This window comes from Alosa sapidissima, chromosome 23, assembly GCF_018492685.1.
Source record: "Alosa sapidissima isolate fAloSap1 chromosome 23, fAloSap1.pri, whole genome shotgun sequence".
Taxonomy (NCBI): Eukaryota; Metazoa; Chordata; class Actinopteri; order Clupeiformes; family Clupeidae; genus Alosa; species Alosa sapidissima.
Genome location: NC_055979.1, coordinates 10,700,764 through 10,723,103, shown reverse-complemented (window position 1 = coordinate 10,723,103; position 22,340 = coordinate 10,700,764). Strand labels below are relative to the sequence as shown.

The 22,340-nt window shown below is 41.1% G+C and overlaps 1 protein-coding gene across 1 annotated transcript; it reads right to left on the bottom strand.

Moving 5' to 3' along the window:
- Window positions 1-265: 265 nt before the first annotated feature.
- On the bottom strand, window positions 266-20,445 carry calcrlb (calcitonin receptor-like b). The gene is made up of 13 exons (XM_042081153.1): window positions 20,363-20,445; window positions 8,726-8,818; window positions 8,242-8,365; window positions 7,182-7,301; window positions 6,510-6,622; window positions 5,894-5,985; window positions 5,565-5,691; window positions 4,627-4,780; window positions 4,225-4,285; window positions 3,879-3,945; window positions 2,864-3,082; window positions 1,652-1,693; window positions 266-1,410 (listed from the first exon to the last, which is right to left on the bottom strand). The coding sequence occupies exons 2-13, from the start codon at window positions 8,774-8,776 to the stop codon at window positions 1,177-1,179; spliced, it is 1,404 nt and encodes a 467-aa protein (XP_041937087.1). The 5' UTR covers window positions 8,777-8,818; window positions 20,363-20,445; the 3' UTR covers window positions 266-1,176.
- Window positions 20,446-22,340: the final 1,895 nt, after the last annotated feature.

Sequence of the window (22,340 nt, the reverse complement as noted above, 5' to 3'; positions counted from 1 at the left end):
CTTTGCAAAAGTGCTGCTAGGAGAGAGTTAGCTACCAGACGTTCCTCTTCATTTCCAATGTTACAAACGGCTCTTCAATTCCTCTGTGTTCTTTGGCACAAAAAGCTATTGGCTTGTCAGGTATGCATTTCCTTGTGTTTTCACCCAATTTAAATGGACTTGTTGACCAGCAGGTTCTTGGCATGTACCGGCCAGCATGTCCAAAGGCTTCAAATTATGCTTGACTCACAACTTTCCTTTGCAGTATTTTGCCTTTTTTTAAAAAAAAAAAGGAAAAAAGGTTTTCAATCCTATTGCGAGTCCAAAAGAAAGTCCAAAAGTCCATCTTAATCCTTCCCAAGTATAGCCAATTTCCTGGCAGTCCAGAATATTCCCAATATCCCAAAATGGCAACGTTGATACATATGTCCCAGTAGTTTTGCAGTTCCAGTTTCCAAGGTGTGCATCAGACTTTGGGACCTTTTAGAGGTGGTTGAAGCATCCACTCATGTACAGTATTTCTGGTTAATAATCCGTCCATCGTTGATTTCTTTGATCCTCCACATGTTTTGTTACATCTTAATTCATTTAACAATCTTTTTCTATTTAGTGCCGGTACTTTGACATGAATAACTTAAATTTAAAGTTCAAATCCTATTAATGTTGAGGAGGTCCGTTGAACCAAATGACCTCCTCATCAGTACTGTGATATCTGCTATTTGGAGAATTATTTCAGTAGAACATATCTTCTATTAGTGGATCCTCCACATGTTTTGGTGCTAAGCACTCATCCAGTGCTGAAATAACACTAACTGGCATACTATTATAAAATACACCAAGATTCTGTGGCATGAGTAACTTGAAAATGCATGCGGTTTCGACAAGAAAGCACAGTCATCGCTAAGAGACCCTCATGACAAAAACATTCCATAAATGTAAGTGTGATCTCTGGTGTTGGCCACAAAACAAACGTGTATACACGTTTATAAACGTGTAACTTTCATAAAAACATATATTTAAATGTAGTCTTTCTCCTCCATCAAAGTGATCAGTCACAGTATAAGTGCAGCATCCGTGGCAGTGACTGTATGCAGTTAAGAGCCCACCCCTAAAGTCTTCACTAAGGTCCTCTCTCTATTCTTCACTCTTCCCAACCAGAAGTGCCCAGGTGTGACCTCAGGAGCCTCAGGTGGTTTCTCAGGCATAGAGGTTCTCGTTCCTGAAGATGGTGGTGTTGTCGATGTCGGTGTAGCCCCTGCCGTTGAGGTGCTCCGTGTGTCCGTCAATGCTATAGCAGCGGTGGACCTCCGTCATGGAGGAGGTCATGGAGGACACGGTGTAGGAGGCCGAGCGGAGCGCCTCCGGGTGGGCCAGCGTGCTCCGGAACTGGATGCGGTATTGGTTCCAGTGCCTCCGCAGAACACTTTGAACCTATGAAGGAGGGACCGGCATATACACATATTTTAATGCTTTTATTTGGACTTTAACACAGGGAATTTACAGATCCAAACATTGATGGAAGTATGTCACACACACCCACACACACACACACACACACACACACACACACACACACACATACACACACACACACACACACAAGTATACACACACACACACACTATGTGCTATGGGGTGAGAGTAAGAGAAAGTACTCTTTGATAAATCATACCTCTCCATTGAAGAAGCAGAATATTGTGGCCACCAAAAGCCCCTAGTCACAAAGAAAAGTAGAAAGTAGTCAAAACCAAATGCATAGCTATTTTCAAGGCATACTGTATATCCTGGGTTGTATGCATGTGATTCTCTATGAGAAGAAATATAGATAATAGAAATCACAGACCCCTGAAGGTGATCCACTGGAGATCCACCTCTCACTCTAGCCCTTCCATACAAAACCTCTCATATGCTTAATGTTTAGAGAACAGCCATATTTCTTCTAAAACAAAAGAGCTCAAACCAGATGAGAGGTACACCTTTTTGTGATTCATATGTAACAAATCACACACTCACACAGTTTTCGCAAAATCTCTCTCTAAAAGATGTAGAGAGGTCAAGGGGCTAACCACAGATCAAACTAACCACAGATCCCCTGAGCTTGTAGGCTGTCGATTGAGATTAAATCTGACATAGACCTAAATTATGTTGTCTGTGTCCATTCTGGGCTCATGTGGGAGTGAAATGTGAAAAGAGGCCAAAGGAGTTAAACACAATAGTTAATCACAGTAAATAAAAGTGTTACAATGTCCTCAGAATGTTGTCTCCTGGTCATTTAAACTTTCGAACTTCTCTACTGGAGGGCCTGAAATGTGCTAAATATTTGCCTAATGTAAGCACTACATGAGTGAAGTTATTTTTTGGACAACTTATCTGCCACCAACATCAAAGTACATTTTTGTGATCCCTGAAGCATTTTGTCTAAATATTCTACATTCCATCATTTCATATTCCAAAGAATAATGTTCCACATTCCGGAAGGTTTTTAAGTAAAGTTTTCTGAATAGGTGCAACCAGATTCTGTCTACTGTAAAAACATACTAAGTGGACTAGTATAAACATTCATACTGTAACTGAACTCCTGCTTAAAGCTCTCAGTGGACAATCCAGTTTCACTGTGTGTTCAGCGCGACATGAGGGATAGGAGAAGTTAAGTGGCTTTAGGGTGTGTGTGTGTGTGTGTGTGTGTGTGTGTGTGTGTGTGTGTGTGTGTGTGAGAGAGAGAGAGAGAGAGAGAGAGAGAGAGAGAGAGAGAGAGTTTGTGTGTGCATGCATGTGGGCTTGCACGCATGTATATGTGCACGTACTGTACATGCATTCACAGTTGGAAACGTTGTGTTGTGTTGTGTTGTGTTGTGTTGTGTTGTGTTGTGTTGTGTTTTCTCACCTGAAAGTGCATAAGAATGTTCATCACGTACGCGTGGATCTCTGAGGAGGCTCGGCCCACTGGCTTGTACGGGACCAGCACAAACTGGATCCCAAGAAGTGGTACCAGGATGAGAGTGGCCCGCACTGCCTTCATGTACAGACTGGACTCTGCCTGGTGGGTCACCTTCAGCTTGGTGATCAGAACCCGGATGATGTTGAGCAGGAAGAACAGGTTCACCTACAGCCAAAGTATATGATGTCAATCAAAACAAAGTAGAACTTTATAACTTTATAATAACAGTCACAGAAGAAGAAGAAGTCATGATCCATAACCCTATGATTAATCCATATGATCCATAACCCAATGATTACATTGTCTCTCCTTTGTAAAAATATACGCAAGAGTAAAATTCAAACCGGCTTAATATAATCAATGATATCCATACACATCAGAGAGTCGTGGGTGGTGGAACCCCATAGGCATATTTTTTATAGACTTATTGCCAACCCAGGCAAATCAAATTGGGTGTCATTCATGCAGGCTATGGATACAGACTGTCATGTGTCTTCAGGGATGCAACAAATTCAGCCACTGGGGTTTACAGTAAACAGCCTTGAGACAATTTCAAATGTTATGTAAATGCCGTTGCAAAAAATAAATAACATTATACATTAGTATAGGAGGACAAGAGGAGCTGCATAAAAACGGAAATCAATTTGTCATTCCACCCAGAAATATCATCTTTGGAACAATAGAAAGCTGGGTCTATTCATATATATATATATATATATATATATATACTTTAAAGATTAAAGTAAAGCCTTGATTGAACAGACTATAGAATATAGAACAAACATTACAGAATATAGCACACAGAACTGGAGGGGAATGGGATCGAAGCATACTTGGCTTATGAAAGTAAGAGAGAAAAAATTACAGAGCACCGTTGAGAAAAAAATTGAAAAACAGAAAGATTGTGTGTGTGTGTGTGTGTGTGTGTGTGTGTGTGTTTGTGTGTGTGTGTTTAGCTTACCAAAAGAGCTGCGCCAATTGGACCATGAATAATGTAAAGCAGAGTTGTGCTTGAGCTCAGCCAACAACTGCAGGGTGGAAAACACACACACAGAACACAAACATAAACTTTTTATCATCTGTCACTGAGAAATATAGCCATTCTAGGGATTGGTATCAGGGCACTAGTTTCACAGCTTAGTGGCTTTTGCCAGTCATGTTGATGTCTTCATGATGGACTCTTTCAGTATCATTCTCTCCAGTGATATGAAACTAGTCTGGAGGGAGCAGAGAGTCTCTAGATGTCCTGTTTCAGTGTATGAGATACAGTACTGGGCAGTATGAGATACAGTACTGGGCTGACTCACTTGTCGTTGTAGTAGTAGCTCCGTGCTATGGCATGAATGAGTGCCGGTACGAGAGGAAACCCTGGAGAGAACACACACAAAAAAACAGACACACACACACACACACACACACACACAAAGGAAGAGAGAGAGAGAGAGAGAGAGAGAGAGAGAGAGAGAGAGAGAGAGAGACAAAAACACATACACACGTACAAACAGTGAGAGAGAGACAGAGAGAAACATTAACAAAAAAACACACGTAAGCACAAGGACTAAAATAAACAGCGGAACCTCCTGGAAACCAATATACAACAAAGACAAGCAAACACAGGCTGTGCTTGACTTCCCTATCATATTTGAGAAACTCAGTGTAACTTTAGCACCCTATTCTTGCCACGGGGCTCTGTGTGTCTGTGAACCTACCCCATCCCAGCAGGTAGTACCACATGAGGTGCTGTTTTTCAGCGAACACCGCCACCACGATCAGCGTGTGCAGGTAGATGCCTTCACACAGCATCCAGAAGTAGTTGCAGCCCAACAGGTAGAGATGCAGAAACTGAGACACCTTGCAGCTCACCTGAGGTCCAAATGCAAACAGATTACCAATTACTATACACTTCTATATTAACACCTCACCTGTGATGGACAGGTGTCACATCAAGGGTGACCCCCTATTACCATGAGTCCTGTGTTTCCATCCTCTTACGTGTATGTGTCACTTACTATTCATTTCTATACAAACCAAGACGGCGGATTCCTAAAGAAACGCAAGCACCCACACCATAAGTGTATCTAAATTAGCTATGTACCAAAAATTACATTTTACCGTGACTCAAAGAGCTATAAACAGTCTTGTAAGGCTGCGTGTACAAATCCGCTTGGAGCTCCAGTGGAATTTTGAGGTAGCGACGAGAATTCTCAGTCTAACCGTTCATGTGCCGTTGAAAAGGTTGGAAGTAGACGACCCACCAGACCACACTAACCTCCGAGCGCAGCAGTAAAAGCCCCAGTAAGAACCAAACCAGATTTTGTTCAAATCTACACACCTATGGCTACTGAAAAATGTAAGGTTCATTTATCAAATGTTATTTTGAAGTATTAAAAAACATTGTTGTTTTAGAATTTTTGGACGAAATGGGTGATAAATGGAGGTGTTACGATACTGTACATACACTTAGCACCAGAGAAACCTGATATCAACACCGGCTCTATTAGTCTCCATGATTAGGAAAGGGTTAACTTATACATGAAGTATGACATAATATACTTTAGAGACACATAGAGAACAGACATAGCCACTCCACTGCTTGTTTATAATATACAGACACAATAACAAACACCAATTTCAGTAAGACACTCACAGGGTTCTGGTGGACTAAATCCTCATTGTTGGCCACTGCCGTGAACAAAATGATGGTGCACACTGAGTTTAATATGAAGGACAGGAATAGGTTTTTATGGAGTGTTATTCTTTGGCAACTTAAGCTCCTATTAGAAAAATGGAAAAGGAAAAAAACAAAACAAAACAATGATTTATTATTTTGTGATATATGGTGAATGAGATCACTAAACATAAGCTTTCAACACTATGGTGAACTGTTCCATGTAGCTATGCATGTCACTGTATATGTTGATAAACGTGTGGAATTATAGCCATGTGATGTTCATTAAGATTGCCTAAGAGACTTACTTGAAATGAAAAAATATTCCCAGTGATATAAACAAGGATATCAGTGACAGACCATTGCCAATGAGGACCAGGTAGTACTGATTTAGTGTTGTCTGGGAAAAAAAGGACATAGAGGAACCATTAACAGCAAGTGGACATGATCAATTCATATACTGTGTATTAAGATGACATATTATAATGTTATGTATAATGTTCTTCTGGAATTTAAAGGAAAGGGTGGGTCTCTTTCAAAATAGAGCACAGATAATGTTTTCCAGTTGTACAAGTGGGGGTTTCTCTTCACTCAAAGTCATTAGACCATATCCATACAACTCCACAGAGTCCAAAATAATAAGACTCGTCTACAAAGCTAACTCGTCAACAAAGCTATTATTAAGGTTTTTGGTTATGGTTATGGTTATGGTATTTAGCAGACGTTTTTGTCCAAAGCGTATGTATAAAACAATTACAAAAAAACAAAACATGAAAGCTCCACAGAGTAGTGGTTATTTGATTGAGGACTTTCAATTTCCCAAAAAGGCACTTGAGCACTCTTTGCCCTTGTCATATATTAGATATAGCTCTGTATCGTCTGAATATGGACTTTCCTCATCTTCCTCTGCCTTGAGAGGCTTACCTTCCTCGTGTCGTGGGTGTGGAGATGACAGCGAGTATAGTTAGTCCACGTTCTATTACTTGTAGGGTGCTGGAACCACTCCCCTTTCTCTGTGCAGATTTTAGTTGCCACCTCTGTGTTTAAAAAAGAAAAAAAGACAAGAAAGAGATGGTTTAACACTTCAACCGTCAGTGGGTCTCTATTCGCCTATGACCTCTGTGATGTGATAATAGATCATTGCTTAAAACTCATTACAACAGAAGACATTTGTGTTTGATTGCTTGCTAAGATATTAACATATTTACTGTGTTTTGATAAGAGGGCATGATGGTAATGTGTGATTTTACCATATCTTTCTTTACACTATGACATTTGTAACCTTAACACTTTAGGGTATTTCCCAGAACATCCTTCGCTAAGGTAGGCCTATAGCTTTGCTGTGAGGGTGTTCTGGTGTGTGTACTCTGGACATATGTACTGACTGTGACATAGAACAAAATTTCATTACATGTTATCCTTCATAATAAAAAAAAAAAAAAAAAATATATATATAAATAAATGAGCCATTCATTTCAAATCCCATGCAAAGTCTTTCGGATGAGCCGTTCTGGAGATGTGCAAACAATACAAAGACACACAGACAGACAGACAGACAGACAGACAGAGATTCATTTAGATGGAGAGGTGATTCACCTAGGGGGTCAAAGTCATGATAGTAGTCTGGGCAGTGTTGCTCTGAGGTCACTCCGGCCTCCACATCATTCCAGCAGAGCCATCCATCCCAAGTGCTATTACACACAGAGTCTCCCAACACTGGAGAATGTTCCAGAAAAAAAAGAAAGAAAAAAAAAAAAACATTAAAATAGACATAAAAGAAAAACATTAAAATATATAATGCCAGAGTGTGGCTGACGGACTTTGGAGCAGCCCTCACTCTGGACTGATGTGAATATGTGCTCTAGATCAGAGTAATACTTTTTGTCTTACTTGTTGTTATGTAAATAACAAAGTGGTTCTCTCTGTAGCTAATGTCTGAAATGGTAACCCAGCTGCCTTACACGACACATAGCTTACAAAAAAAAAACAAAAAAACATTATACTCTGAGAGGTTCTGGGTGGAAGGATTTGGGAAACAGTGGTTCCTCAGGAATAAAAAAGGTTTGTGTTCTCTCACAGGTCAAACTCAAGTGGAACAAAGAATGGTACTTTTACAGTCTGCATCCTAATGGATTCTTACTGGATTAAAAAAAAATGTTATTCAGAGACATCATCTAAGAATTGTGTTTGCTGTTTTGATAAATGAAGTTTTCAAATTATTCTCCCTGAGATTGTCACATGGGTGTACTTAATAAAAGAGTAAAGCAGCTTGGAGGGAGTTACAGCTGCATAGCTGCTGCGTGCTCTTTGCTGACACTAATATAACAAACATTTAAGTTGTCACATTTCTACACTTTACACTTTGTCACATTTCTACACATTTTATAACACTTTATAAATATAACATTTTATACATTGACGTAATGTAGGGTGTGGCAGTTACACAAGTGAAGTAAACTTCACACATCATTGCAAATGGGACTGAACATCTGTATAGGTTCAGACCGCCTGAACTTTTGTTATTTTTCAGTCCTAAGGGGGCTACAAGTAATGGCACTGTACATTTCCCTACCACACCCCTGATCTCCCAACAGCTGAGCAGCAATCTATCTACTGTTGTACCTGTGGGCGACAAATCAGACATGTGATGTCTTACCTCGCCTGTGAAGCTTTGTGTCCTTAGTGATCTTCTGATAGCACTCAAACTGGGCAGTGACAATCTTATTTCTAATATTGCCGATGCCAGTCTTATTGTCGTCTTGGTGGGCCACAACAAACACCTGTAGTCACAAACCGAGCTCTGTCAGTTATAATTATTATTCAAGTAATAATCAACATTACCACACCTCCTTCTCTTTATACTGCAAAGGGTAAATAAAATGTATAGACAACCATACAATGCAACCTTTAAGAGGCAACTATGGTAAGTCTAAGGAAATAAAGTGTTACATAACAACCTGAAGGAAAGTTCAGTCTACAAGAAAGTTCAGTGACCCAGACTGGATATGAGGCGAAGACAAATAAACAATCATTGAGCAAAAACCCTCACCACCGCTTTAGCTAAACAAACATTGTACTAACGCGACATCGCGGAGACTGCCAAAGACATTTAATTAAAATGAATGAGAATAAAATTGTACCTTGGGGGCCAAGGCCAGTAAAGGAAGCAGGATCATCCAACAGCAATCCATCTTTGGCCGTTACGTAAGCACTAGCCTGATTCACAGTAAGACCTGAAAAGCAAGACTCAAGGGTTGACTGGGTCTCAAGTTGTATTTAATATGAGGTGCAAAACTAGATGTTTCGGGTATTTCCTTCACTCTCTTTATAAATCAACATTATCCCTCACCCATGAGCTAAATATCTGTAAATAACATAGCTGTATGATATACACAGAATATTTATATTCATTCATCATGGTCACATCATTTTAAACATCTAAAGTTAAGCAGGCTGTAGTAACACAGGCAAGGCAGTTACAGCTTTGAGGCATGATAGAGCTGCTCAACGGACTAGATTGTGACCACCTGAAGAAAGTTTTTTAAGTCAGTGTTTCCCATACATTGACTTATTTGTGGCGGCCCACCACAATATCAACACTGACCACCACACAATGATTTTCCAGGATGTACTAAATTGTGCTTAAATCTGGTTAGCAACATAACCACGCTCTGCTAATTTGTTAAAAACTGTTGTATTCAAGTTAATTCTGCAAACCAATCACCACAAATGGAATTCAATTCTGTGGGAAACACTGTAAATTTGTGAATTTGGTCCCTGTGTCAGAAATGCTAAGATGAACTTCTACCCAAGGAATACCAACCCCCCGAAACAATAAAAAACAAGGACGTAGTGTTTTTATTACACAGAGAGGAAACACCCAACAAATTCAGTGACACTTTCCCTGAACTCTGCTTCATAACACACACACACCAGCATGGCACAATCTTTGTCATGGCAGTTGTCATACAGTATGTTGTCATAAATAATCATAACAATCATTGCCCAATGATGTAACAGTATTATATCATGATAAATCATTTTCATGACTACATGATACTATGATAGCCTAATGGGACATGATATTCAGCCGTTATGGAAAACACAATTTGGAGAGCCGTCATGGCCACTTCCCTTAATGGTGACATGTCACAGTCTAATCACTGGACATAGCTGTCATGACGTGTATGGCATCTGCCATAACATGTTTATGCTAATCTTATGAAGCAGGGTCAAGTTAGTGTTGCGATGGAGGGCGTTGTGGCGCAACTGGTTGCAGTGGCCATACCATATTTGGGTCCATGTGCCCAAGGGGGGCCCAGTTTTGAGTCTGGCCAGGGCAGGGTAATTTCCCAATCTCACCCCAATCCCTCTCCCTCCTACGCGCTTCCTGTCACTCTATCCACTGTCCAATTAAGGGCTTAAAAAGTCCCCCAAATGTTGTATTTTTTTTTTTTTTAAAGAGTAGTGTTGCCAAAAATTCCACTCGCCCTTTCATCTTTCATCTCTTGTGCAGGTCACTGGATTCAAATGCTACAAAAGAGCTACCCAAGGAGAGGCTTTTTTTTAACACATAAAAGTCTCCATTACTGTTCAAGCTGTGTTGAATATACACGCACATTCCTCTGAGTGAGGCCGTTGTTTTCATAACCAAACATTCTCCCTGAGCCTCCCTTTTGCCCAGGTTATGCGATCGCTTCAGTGTTTTTGTTGATCGTGCTGGACTGGAGCGAGTAAACTCCTCGCGTCCCGATACAAACAGTTGGGGACATCTGACCCGCTGGCCCCGTGTTCCAGCCAGCGGCTTGGTAAGCAAAAGAGCACTGTGGGCCAACGGACGGTGGAGGGCGGCCAACTACGCAGTGTCATGATCACTCAATCGGCCAGCAGACGGACACTCGGAAGGGGACAAGACTGCAACAGGCCCGACTGCAGCAGGGCAGAGACAGCACATTCATTTATTTATTTATTTATTTATTTTATTTAAGGTTTATTTGACATGGACGTTGCACATTAATAAACATAAAATGTACAATATGCCAGAATTAGCCAAAATTGCTATTTTATATCTGATCTGTGGACCAATGTTAAAAGGTCAGCACATCAGCACCACCAGAACTGAGAGGAGACTTGTTTGTTTATTTTTCCAAATGCCTCACTCCGATCTAAGAGGGCTTCAGGTTCTCTGGAAGTTCCTCACAGTGGGAAGTGAGGAACTCGTTGGCCTCAAATGTTCAAAAGCTTTGATTTGTTTTGGCCAATTTTGGTGATATTTCATTGTTTTTTCTTTCGGCTCTGTTGTTTTTGTTGAACTTTCACATTCTTTTTGCGTTTATTGTGGTGAGAAGGCGGGTGGGCAAGCGTGGGTGGTGCTGGTGCTGGTGGCATGTCTTAAAGAGTATGAGATTACTAAGTGTCCACAAGGCGCAAACACAAACATATCACTCTGTATTCCTTCCTCTCCCTTCTCCCAAGGTCTAGCCCCCGCCCCAACAGCTGCTTCTGATTCCATCTCCGGGGCAACCTGACACACACCTTTTTACGTATGCTTTATGACATCACTCTGGCTTATTACCCATGACAGTGCTCACTGTCAGTGCATGCAGGCGGACGGATGAAGTCTGACAAGATGCAGAGGGTGGGGTTCCCCAGCTCGCTCGTGACAGAAATGAAAAGAATTTGCTGGTCGGTAGCCACTGCCCATGACTCTGGCAATTTGACATTTCGAGCTGTCAGTGCGGTGAATGAGATTACACTGAGGAACTGAGTAGAGTGGAAGGGTTCTACACACTAATGATGATTTCATGGGCTTGCTCCTAACCACAACCTGCTATTTTCCATGCCCAGAAAATGACCTACAAGCCACAGTGCACATGATGCAAAGCCAGTCCAAAACACAAGTATATTACTACGATTTGATCCACAGCTTTGTAAAAAAATAGAACTACAATGCAATTTCCAAATGAGATACTTCAGCTCCATTGCCAGAGCTGAAATAACTGCCCTCTGCACTCAGGTCAGTGCATTTGGTGACCATCTTGCAACTCTTTTGTCACTTAGGTGTTACTTGAGAGCTCCATGTGCTCTTGAACTATAAAGGTCCCAAAAAAATCACTGCAAGAGCCAGCTCATCTTTCGCTGTAAACTCAAACTGTCAAGTAGATCTCTTAAGTTTCTTACTACACTTCTCCACAGTGGGTACTCTGACCATACCCCATTTACCAGCATTCACCAACATTCAACTGCATCTACCGAGCAGCACATGTCAAAGTTCAACCATAAAGACAGCACCCATGTACAACATTGCATCAGTATTTTAGTATGGCTAATACTGTCAAATGCACACCCTGATAAGTTATGATAACTTATCTTTTGTTTAGGTTGACTTTGAGTGATGGTGTGACTCACTTATGGTGGGAATAAACCATACATGTCAAAGCAGAGCCTAAAGAGAAATTTCCAAAATCATTTTAGCATTTTAGTGCAATTACCATGAGCAAAAACATATAAAAATTACTGTTTGATCATTTTAATGTTATTGCAAAGGATCATGGTAATCTAGGTAACACTCAAAACAGTAAAGTTGCTCTTTAGACTTTGCATTTTTGAGTTAGAAAAAAATAATAGCTATGAGTTTGTTTGGGTTTACAGTGTACAGTTAGCAGCGCTGTTGTTCCAACACAATCAATGGCTGCTCTGATGGTATAAGTGTTAAATGACATGGACAGGTGTTTTCTTTGAAATTGAGTAAACTACTTCAAACCGTTAAAACTTCAGTTTACAAGAAAGATGTGTTTGCTGTACTTGGTAATAGTTTAAAGTTGTGATTTAAGTTTAATTTAACAACTGGTTATGCTCCTTGGAAACTGGAAGTGAATGAAAGATCCCTGGACCCTTTCTAAATCCCGATTAAGATTTGACAGTCGGTATGGTGTTGTCCTGGCTAGAGCTTAACAGACTTGTGTCAGGATACGCCTGTAAGTAAACAGTTCTGTAGGCAGTGAAGAGTTCTCTGGTCCCATAAAAGTTTTAGTATACACACAGGTACAGTCATTCTTGTGTGCACACACCCCCTTGTTCCAATCACGTCCCCGCCCGTGAAAACCGTTTTCCGTGGGGAAACATGCGTGCGACTCCAAGTTGGGCCTGAGTGTCTGTGACATCTGCGTGGCCTTGCCGTCGCTTCCCTTTTAAATCAAGAGCTTTTGGCATGGCCAGTGGTGGAGGACGAGCGGCCATGTGATTCCTTTGTTTCAGGCCTTGAAACATTTCCTGTCTCTCTCCTCACCAACCACATGACTGCAGCCATATGCGAGCAGTTCCCACTGGGTATTGTCTGTTACAGCTGAGACTGAACAGGCTTCCAAGAAGTGGAGACGGCAGACAATGAGCAAACAGAGGATGTTACCCGAAACTTTTTTTTTTGTCTAGGTCCTTTTAAAGAGCATATTTGCATATCGAGAGTGCCACAAATATCCACACCAAAGAATGGAATTCTGGGCAGACCTGGTCTAGTCGTCCTGCCAGTAGATTGGATTTTCAATCTGGGTTTCCCCCAATGCACTGTAGCATGGTAATAACACTAGGCTTTCATTTTGGCATGCTTGCTTTCATACAACACCACTATCCTAGAATTACATGCTCTAGACCTCTACTTAACCATGTTCAGATACCCACTATTATGCTTAGAGCTGTATCTGGGGGAACCCCTGTCAATGACTGTAACTCATACATAGGGTGATCTGATATGAGGGATCTGACATCCAAGCAGTATCATTTTGGAGCATCTAAAGGCATGAAGAACTCCTTGAGAGTCTGTGTCTCTGCTCATCTCCTGATGAGGAAATCTAGCACATGGGCAGGGAGAAAACAACATCAGAGGTTTCAGAAGGAAATTTTCAATATGTGGTTGTATACAACTGTTGTTTCCAAGATGCTCTGTGATTATCCCCTGGGATGAATCAATATTCCACCTACTGATACTGAAATATACTGGTACTGTACTAAATCAGGCCAAGTTTCCCAAAACCATCAAAAGCCTAAGTACATTAACTTTGTTAACTTTGTTAAGTCCCTGTTACGAGTGTCTTACAATTTACGGAGCATTTCCCAAACCATCATAGCTGAAGAACATCATTAAAACACTCACAGATTTATAACAATGCGTATGTAAATGTAAATCAGGTTTCTAGGCCAAGTATACTTGCGTATACAAGGAATTTGGTCTCTGCATTTATCCCATCCGTGAATTAGTGAACACACAGTGAGGTGAAGCACACACTAACCCAGAGCAGTGAGGGGTTAGGTGCCTTGCTCAAGGGCACTTCAGCCATTCCCACTGGTCGGGGATCGAACCGGTAACCCTTTCGGTTCCAAGCCCAAAGGCCTAACCAGTAGGCCACGACTGTCATGTGTACCCTGCATCCGTTTGGTGCATAGGTCAGGCATGTCCTCAAAGATGATGCAACACTCACACAAGCATTAGGGGCAACAGTAATGCAAGACCGGATTTATTTGTATGACTTTATATGAGTCTGAATTCTGTGGTCTACCCTACCCTCAAGTGTAGACCTCCAGTGACACGTGTAGTGCTAGCGTAGTACTGAAGCAAGGTTTCATAAGCAACGCGTTTGATCAAAAAGGAAGTGAAGAGTTCTACTCCAAAACGCTATATCTTCCATTGTAATTAATTTTTATATATATATTTTTTTCATTTTGTTTTCCAGTAATTTTAGGTTTCTTGGTGTTTTATGCTAACCTGACTCTCGCCAGATGAATTTCGTTCCGCCTAGCTCCACTCATCCATCTGGGACCAATCCATTGGAGTGTTGCTTCAGAAGGCTTGAATAAGCCACTTGTCCGTCATCTATTGACGTGCTACTTCAACCACTCACATCGAAGCCAACCCGTGACGCTGATAACAGTCTCACAGTCGCTTCTACGCTATGTCACATCTATGAAACTCCCGCCCTGCGTCCTGATTGGCTCTACCATACAATCTCGTGCTGAAATCACTCTCAGTGGAAGAGGTCCCAGATGGATGTGAGTGAAGCTAGGCAGAGCTAAGCGGAACGAAATTCATCTGGCGAGAGTCAGGTTAGTTTTATGCCCCCAACGCTAGATATATAGATATATAGATATATATATATATATATATATAAATAGATAGATAGATACAGTAGATAGATAGATAGGTACTTTATTGATCCCCAAGGGGAAATTCAAAGTAAGGAAATTCAAGGTCAACGTTGTCTTCATAAGGCAGTGCTGCCTGGAAGGCACTAGGGTTAGGCATGGGTTAGGATTAGGGTTGGGGTTAGGTTTAGGATTAGGTGCCTTTAAGTCAGCGGTGGCAGTGCTGCCTGGAAGACAAAGTTGGGGGCATAAAACACCATTGAGCTAATTTTAGTGGAACTGTGATTGGTTTATTCTTATTTGATTTATCTTTATTCTTATTTGATTTATCTTTACCCAATCAAAACAACACAACTGCACTTTTATTGATTACCTGAAATATACAATATAACTTGACTTATTAATGTTTTCAAAAATGGATTTATAGCGTTTTGGAAAAGAGCCACTTCAAGTATACCCCAAGACAGGGGTCTCCAACCTTTTATCCTCCGAGAGCTACATTGACAAAATTGACATGGCCGAGAGCTTTCATGTTAGTGGTAGCATACCATGTATTCACATAGTAGCTGATCTCCACCCAAAATCGCTGAATAAGATTTGTATGCTTTTTAAAGTTTCCTTTCAACTCATTTACCTTCTCTGTTTGTAGACTGTGAATTTCATTTCATAGGAATTTTAACATGTTTCCCAAATGACTGGGTTATCAGAATTATGAGCATCTTCCTCAAACCTTTTGGAGAGCTACTTAGAAACAGGTGGAGAACTACTGGTAGCTCGCGAGCTACCTGTTGGAGACCCCTGCCCCAAGCCATATGTGTGTTGCAGAGCGCCTTAACAGGAACCTCTCACTGAGGTCACCAAGAGGACATACAGGAACTTGTACTGTACAACTACAGTAAGAATACATTTAACATTACTGTTTATGCTCCCATTCTTTGTCTTCATATTCAAAGGCAGTGAATCAGCTTTAGCTGAAAATAGCTATATTTCATGCCCATAATATGATTAAAATGGACATAATTGGCAATGTTATGAAATGAGACTTTGGCGGAATAGTTCTGATTCAATTTGCTTGTAGAATTTTGTATTTAAAAAGGGTAAAGGGCATAGCCTATGGCTAAACCTACAAGACTTGTGCTGCATCAAAATCAGTCATAGGCCTATATTATTTAGTCTTAATCAACCTCTTCCTCATCTTCAAGTTCCTTCAATGACACCCAAAACACTGTGACACTCAGTAGTGGCAGAGACCAAACATTATATTGGAAAGCTTGAGTAGCCTCAAATGTTCCCGCATCATGCAACAAACAATAGTCCAATAATCTAATTAGCCGTATTTCTGTATGTGTGCATCATAGACATACCAGGGGAGGGTTTATTAAGTTATATGCTTTTTTTCTTATGTTTCTTTCTTCATCTTTAAGTCATGTAGTCAAGTAAGACGTGTAGGTCCTATGAAGTTCAAATGGCAACTGATATCACCTGATAACATCCAAATTAGAATATTCAGCACTGTTTACATGGACAGCTCCCCTTAGGAACTTCTTAAAAGCAGTGCACACACGTTCATGCTACAAGCATGTTCGAGAAATGCACAGAAATATCTAACAAAACTTCGTAAGATCACTTAGAGAACAGTCATAACTGCCTGGCTCCATAGTTGTTAAGAGATGAGACCCAGGTTAGTATTGACTCACTATCCACTGTGGCAGTGAAAAATAGGAACATCATATCAGTCATTTAACCTTGCTAAGTGCTGTCACTAACATGTGTACAGTAGCTAAAAGATGAGCAACCACATCAAGAACATGGTGTGCATAACAATCACGTCTCCTATCCAACCCGAATGGCAGTAATATGATAGCTTTAGTAATAAACTCATGCTTAAACGGAGGCAAAGACAGATCTTTAGGAGTTAAGAGGGAATAATTCCAACAGTAGACAGCCATACCTGCATAAGCACCACTGAGAACACGTTATGAATTATATCCGTTCAGGCCTTTTATGCCTCCCAGCAGCAGATGCTTCATTCAGGCCCACTATTGTTGGGGCTGGTGATTTGCAATTATGATCCGATTTCCAGCCAGTTCTCTTTATAATCTTAATGTGTCTTCCGATATGGGTTCTCCATGCATTAGGCCATGGTTGTAGATTACATTTACTCGACTGACTGGGCTATTTTGGGCGTGCATTGATCTGTGATGACCATACTAATTGCCATTTAAAGAGGATGCGATTTACGAGAGTTAATGTGAACATGTGCTCATGTCAGACAGCAGCTATCAGCACTAAGGTCATGGGTTCGATTCCAGCACATGTAGGCCTACTGATGGGAATGAGTGCCTTATTTAAGTAACACTGTAGTTCTTTTACCTTAAATAACAATGTTTAACTCTAGAGCACACTGACACACTGAATTAATACAGAGAATGACATTTCTGACATAGCCAAAGAGGCCTGCTATTGCACTATATAATTGTATAGCACCATGCAGGTAAATGATCTCTTTTATCAGGTTTAGATACACTGAATACTGCATTAGAGCTAAATGCATACCCTGTATATTGACAAGTGATGACAAGGGGTATAAATACCAATTCTTGTTACACATTAATGTCAGAGTTATTGGTGCTATGCAGACAAACAAAATTAGTTGAATTAGTTGAATTCTAATTCAATGTAAATACAACAAATCCTGCTTGACTAGGGGAGTGAGACGAGAGGAAACAGGACTGATGAGGCAAGGGGTTGAGGCCCGTCATGGGGCCCCAGTGGGCCTACGAGTGGCCCCATAAGGTCCAAAAACCTCCACATATGCCAGAGCATAATATACAGAACTCAGAGACATGGGGGGAAGATTTAATCTACAGATGGGAGGCCACATCCGGAATGCAGTTCTTATGGAAACCAGCTCAGAGATATACTTTGGAGGGAGCACAGCAGCACACGCTAAAAAAGATGACTCAGCTATATCCAGTACTGTGTTCAAATGGGTTATCTTAAAAGAATGGGGGAGGAGGTCTATAAAGGTATATTCCTTGATTTTAATCCAATGGATTCTTGTCAAACTGAGTGAAATTCTTCTCACGTCCGTCTAGTTATCCTTTCAGCGTGTGCCCTCCAAAGAAAAAAATGGTTTGTTCTGGCCTAGTCAATGGCAAACACACAAAGTGGCTCAGCCAGAGCCACAGACCTCTACAGCCAGTCAAAGCATTGCTTCACAAGCGTGGGAGGGAGGCTGCATTTTGACTGACCATTGAGATTACATATCAACAATCGAGAACTGCACCCTTAAGTTCTATGGTACTGAAGTCACAGCCTCCATGCCCTGTGGCTGATGTGCAGAGGCCAATTGAGACCTGAGTGTGAGAGGGCCGGTGGTTCTCAGAGACACATCCATGGAGACGGGGCCAGAGTGGTGCCTGCTGGGTTGAGGGCTGCATGGGAAAAAAAGGGCTCTGCCCTCCATGGAACAACAGAGGGGCGAAACCCGATAACTCCTTGGCCTTCCTGTCCAGTCTGAGTTCAGAGAAGAGAGATGGAGCAATGTCATAGACACAAACACACGTTCACACAAACTCTCTCTCTCTCTCTCTCTCTCACTGTCACACACACACACACACACACACACACACATTCTCCTGCCTTCACTGGAGCCATGCTCAGTAAATCAGGAAGCCAGTGTCAGCCCCTGACAGTTTGTTTAACTCATGTCCACTTGGTAAACACCCAGGGTTGTCAGAACATTCTATGTCTCTTTTTTTCCATCCCACAGTTAGGCACACTTTCCCTGACACATGACTGTCTTCTTAAAGGTGTAGATCACCTAAAGACTGTCAGCACACAAATCAGCTGATCTTTAACCAGCACTCAAACAGCATCAACAATATTTTATCAATAGTCTTTCAAATTTGTGTGAGAACAACTGAATGATGACTATGGTTTTACATTCAAACAACTACAAGGAAAAAATGCCAAATGCCTAAAATACAACCAACAACCCATTTTTCACGACTTCACAACTCTAACATGTACTATATCACCAATACACTAATCTTCAGCCAGCATCTTTCATCAATGGTCCTCCATTGAATTCATGTGTGAGAACAGTACAGTCGATGATGATGGTTGAATTTTCAAACAACTATAATAAATGGCGTATACTATCAACAAACAACCTTTCATGGATAAACTAGACATATGCTTTGCAGCTATAGCCTACAACAGGTTCCAACCACAAGGATAAATGTTTAGAAGGACCCATGTTTACCCAGTTATTTCTCTAGGGCTCTGTTATAGTTTACTTAGGTGAGGACACTGTACAAAGAAACATACCAGCAGTGAGGACTGGTTCATATTTAAAACTACAGCATTGTATCTGTTTGCGAACCTCCAGCAATATTGCCGCGCCAGGAGGGAGAATCTGCTATCAAACACGCGCAGCCAAGCGTGGAGACCTGGGCGAGATCCAGCCGCGAGGGCGCGAAGCAGGTCAAGCAAGCCTGAGGGGAGAGAGAGCGGCGAGGACCGTGGTGCCGTTTCTCCCGGTCTCCAGCGGAATCCGTGGTACCGTTTTTTTTATGCTAAGCAGTAAGCGGAGTCATGCCAATCCTGTTCGCTATGGGGAACCATAAAGGTTGTTTATGACTTTGTGGAAACATTGCATAATTGGTCTGCTCCACCACTACCGAGCTTTCAACAGTGGTGATTTCAGTGTCCATTAAGAGGAATCACGCAATAGGGGAACAAATGACATTAACACTTCTCAGAAAAAAATCAAAGCTGCTTTGTCTTTCTCACACGTTCTCTTCACCGTGGGTGTTAGAGTGTGTTGCGTTAAAATTTTAATTGCCACCACTCCTGGAAGCCCCCCTATAATGCACTTCCACTAATTATTACACAACCACTTGGCTGCGCCCAGAGCAAACTTTCTTTCCAACAAACACGAACCTCTAAACAAAACCTCTAAACAAAACCAAGAAATCCACAGCAAAGTTCATGTTTAGAGGCAGACACACAGATGTGCTTCTACGCTTGGTCATGGTCAGCTGCGGACCAGCAGGGTGCTCCTACCAAAATCTTTCGCCAGCTTCAAACTCAGCAATGAATATTATACGGTACAGCCAAACGCCACTAACAGGTAGCTTAGGTGTTGGTATCGAAACAGGTTTGATAAGGCCATAACACTGACTATTATTGTTTTGTCATGAAAGCAAGGAGCCTAGTTAAAGAGTAGTCTAGGTAAGCCGTTCCGCACATGGCTGTCAGTGCAGGAGTGTGACAAAAATGTAAAAGTTTGAACATCAGATTCCAAACAAGCATAATAACTATCTGATATGTTCAGCCTGTCTGTATAACTAATATTGCTCCGACAAACTATTTTTCTTATGGCAAACTGCATTTAAGAGCGATAATACTTTGATACAAATGTGGGGATTTTGTTTTATAACTTAACATACAAACGCCGGCGATCTCTACGCACTGCTGCAAGTGCCTCACATCCTATTCCTTATTTTGGGCTCTACCCAATATTTTGACCTGTATAATAAAGCTGACACTGTTTGTTGTTTGACAGCGCTACAATACATCACCATACATTTTAAGTAGACATATTTGATGTTAAAATCATACTTCTTCCTCACCTTGATGCAGAGGCGACGTGTAGAAGTGAACTATCCAAAACTGTAGCAGTGCGCTGGTCTGGAGCCGATGTAGCTTGAAAGAGATCCACCACAGTGGCTTCCTGTTACATCACTAATATCGACGTTGGCTCTCTCTCTCCCGCTCTCTCTCTCTCCCTGTGTGTATGAGTGTGTGTGCGTGCTCCTTGTACACAACTTGCTCACCTGTTCCTGAGAACATGGCTCAGGTTTAACTTAGGAAGGCTACATGCACCCAAGGTCTCTCCATAATTTGGCATAATTGAATTAAGCAACTTTTCTTTCACAGTGGCAATACTAGTGTTTATTCTTTGAGTTTAAATAAACAAATTAAACACTTAAAGACATCAGACCACTTTTAGGAGACCTAGTGCCTTTAGAACGTCTTCAAAATGACAGTCTATAGTCTGTATCCTGAGAGAAAGGTTTTAATAGAACAAAGAAACTTTATGTAGGGATGCTCTCTCATTCACTCACACATGTAGCCTACACAAATCGCGTCGGAATTTATGGCAGTAGCGCACTCTTGTGTTCAATGACCAAACTGAAATGAATCAAACATACGGTGACATGTCGATTTCACTTTCACACTTGCATTCTATCCGTTTCAAAAAATAATTGCAATAAACTTCGGGTGTCAAAAGTTCAGTTTTCTGAGCCATAAAACTGCCGTTTGGGAGAAATTATTTGCACTTATGCAAGAATATTTTGCGTATTACACACGTAATGCAATGTTTTTGCATATTATTTAAACTCATTGCCTAGCACTGCACTCTATTGCAGAAATGCATATTTGGACTTGAGCATAGGCCTATTGTAGGCTACTGCTCTGTAGGCCTACTTCAGAAAACAGATTCAGATAATGGTGAGGAAAACAATTGACGTTCGAAATTCCTTCTGACCTTCATTTAACCTATCGTGTACTGTCAAGTAGCTTTATTTGGTTTCTCGTAAAGTAGGTTTCTGGTAAGTGATTGCAGCTGAAATTGCTTTTAGTTCTTGCGTCTTGTCATTGGACTGGCGGCAAATTGCATTGACTAAAACCGTAAAAAAGTATAGGCATAGTTGCATTTGTATTAGTAGAACTCAGATAAATCCCCAACCGATGAATTTTGATGCCTCATGCTCGCTTGACTTGAGCCATGGCTGCTTCGATGTTTTCTCTTTTCATTAAAAGTTCAGCTTTTAGAAATTCAAATTACCTTTATGCTTCAGTGGTTGAAAAATAAAAGATGATCAGACAAAATGTACATGCCAGAATCCACTGAGGACTATTTTCATGGTCTGACAGAAACTATTTTTCAGAAGTTACATTCTGAAATAATTAAACGCTTTATCGTCACCTGGACGTGGACGGCCGGTGGGCATGTGCGTGTGGGGCATATGAATGCCAGTGCCAAGCTAATGACTCATTGGGGAGGTCATGGTCGTGGCAAGAACTTGAAGACGTGATTCCATTTGTAACGGGGCTTGTGAGGTATTGTGTTCCACGTGGTGTTTCATGATTTTCCCACTTAGGCCTACTCTTTTTTGATGAAAACGTGCACAGCGTAGGCCTGTATCCTGAGTGATAGGCTACAGCCCACGCACGCAGTGCTGGCGAATAGTAAATAGAATATGGCACTGATGGTTATTATCATTCAAAGGTTTGGGTGGATTTGAAATGCAGCAGCCTCCCACGTTGAAGAAATCTTGGGTAAAAATCAATACGCTACATCACCCAACCTTTTTTTTTCCTTCAGAAATGAGGTTTGCTGTTTACACACGTCAGAACTTAACCCAATTATCGTTCGTCACAGATGTTGTTTAGCTTTCGAACATTTGTGTTGGGAAATGCCAAACAGAAAATGGGTTAGAGAAAAGTTTGATTAAGTGTATGCACAACTGTCATTACACAGGGAAGACACCACATCAACCAACGGTGTCTCTTACTAATTATCAATTTGTAGGTCTAATGTTT

Excerpts from the sequence above, each read along its gene's own strand:
- calcrlb (XM_042081153.1), bottom strand. The coding sequence starts at position 8,776 with ATGGATTGCTGTTGGATGATCCTGCTTCCTTTACTGGCCTTGGCCCCC. Across the intron at positions 8,366-8,725 it reads TACTGGCCTTGGCCCCCAAG|GTGTTTGTTGTGGCCCACCA; the intron begins GTACAATTTTAT and ends TTGTGACTACAG. Across the intron at positions 1,411-1,651 it reads TCTGCTTCTTCAATGGAGAG|GTTCAAAGTGTTCTGCGGAG; the intron begins GTATGATTTATC and ends CCTCCTTCATAG.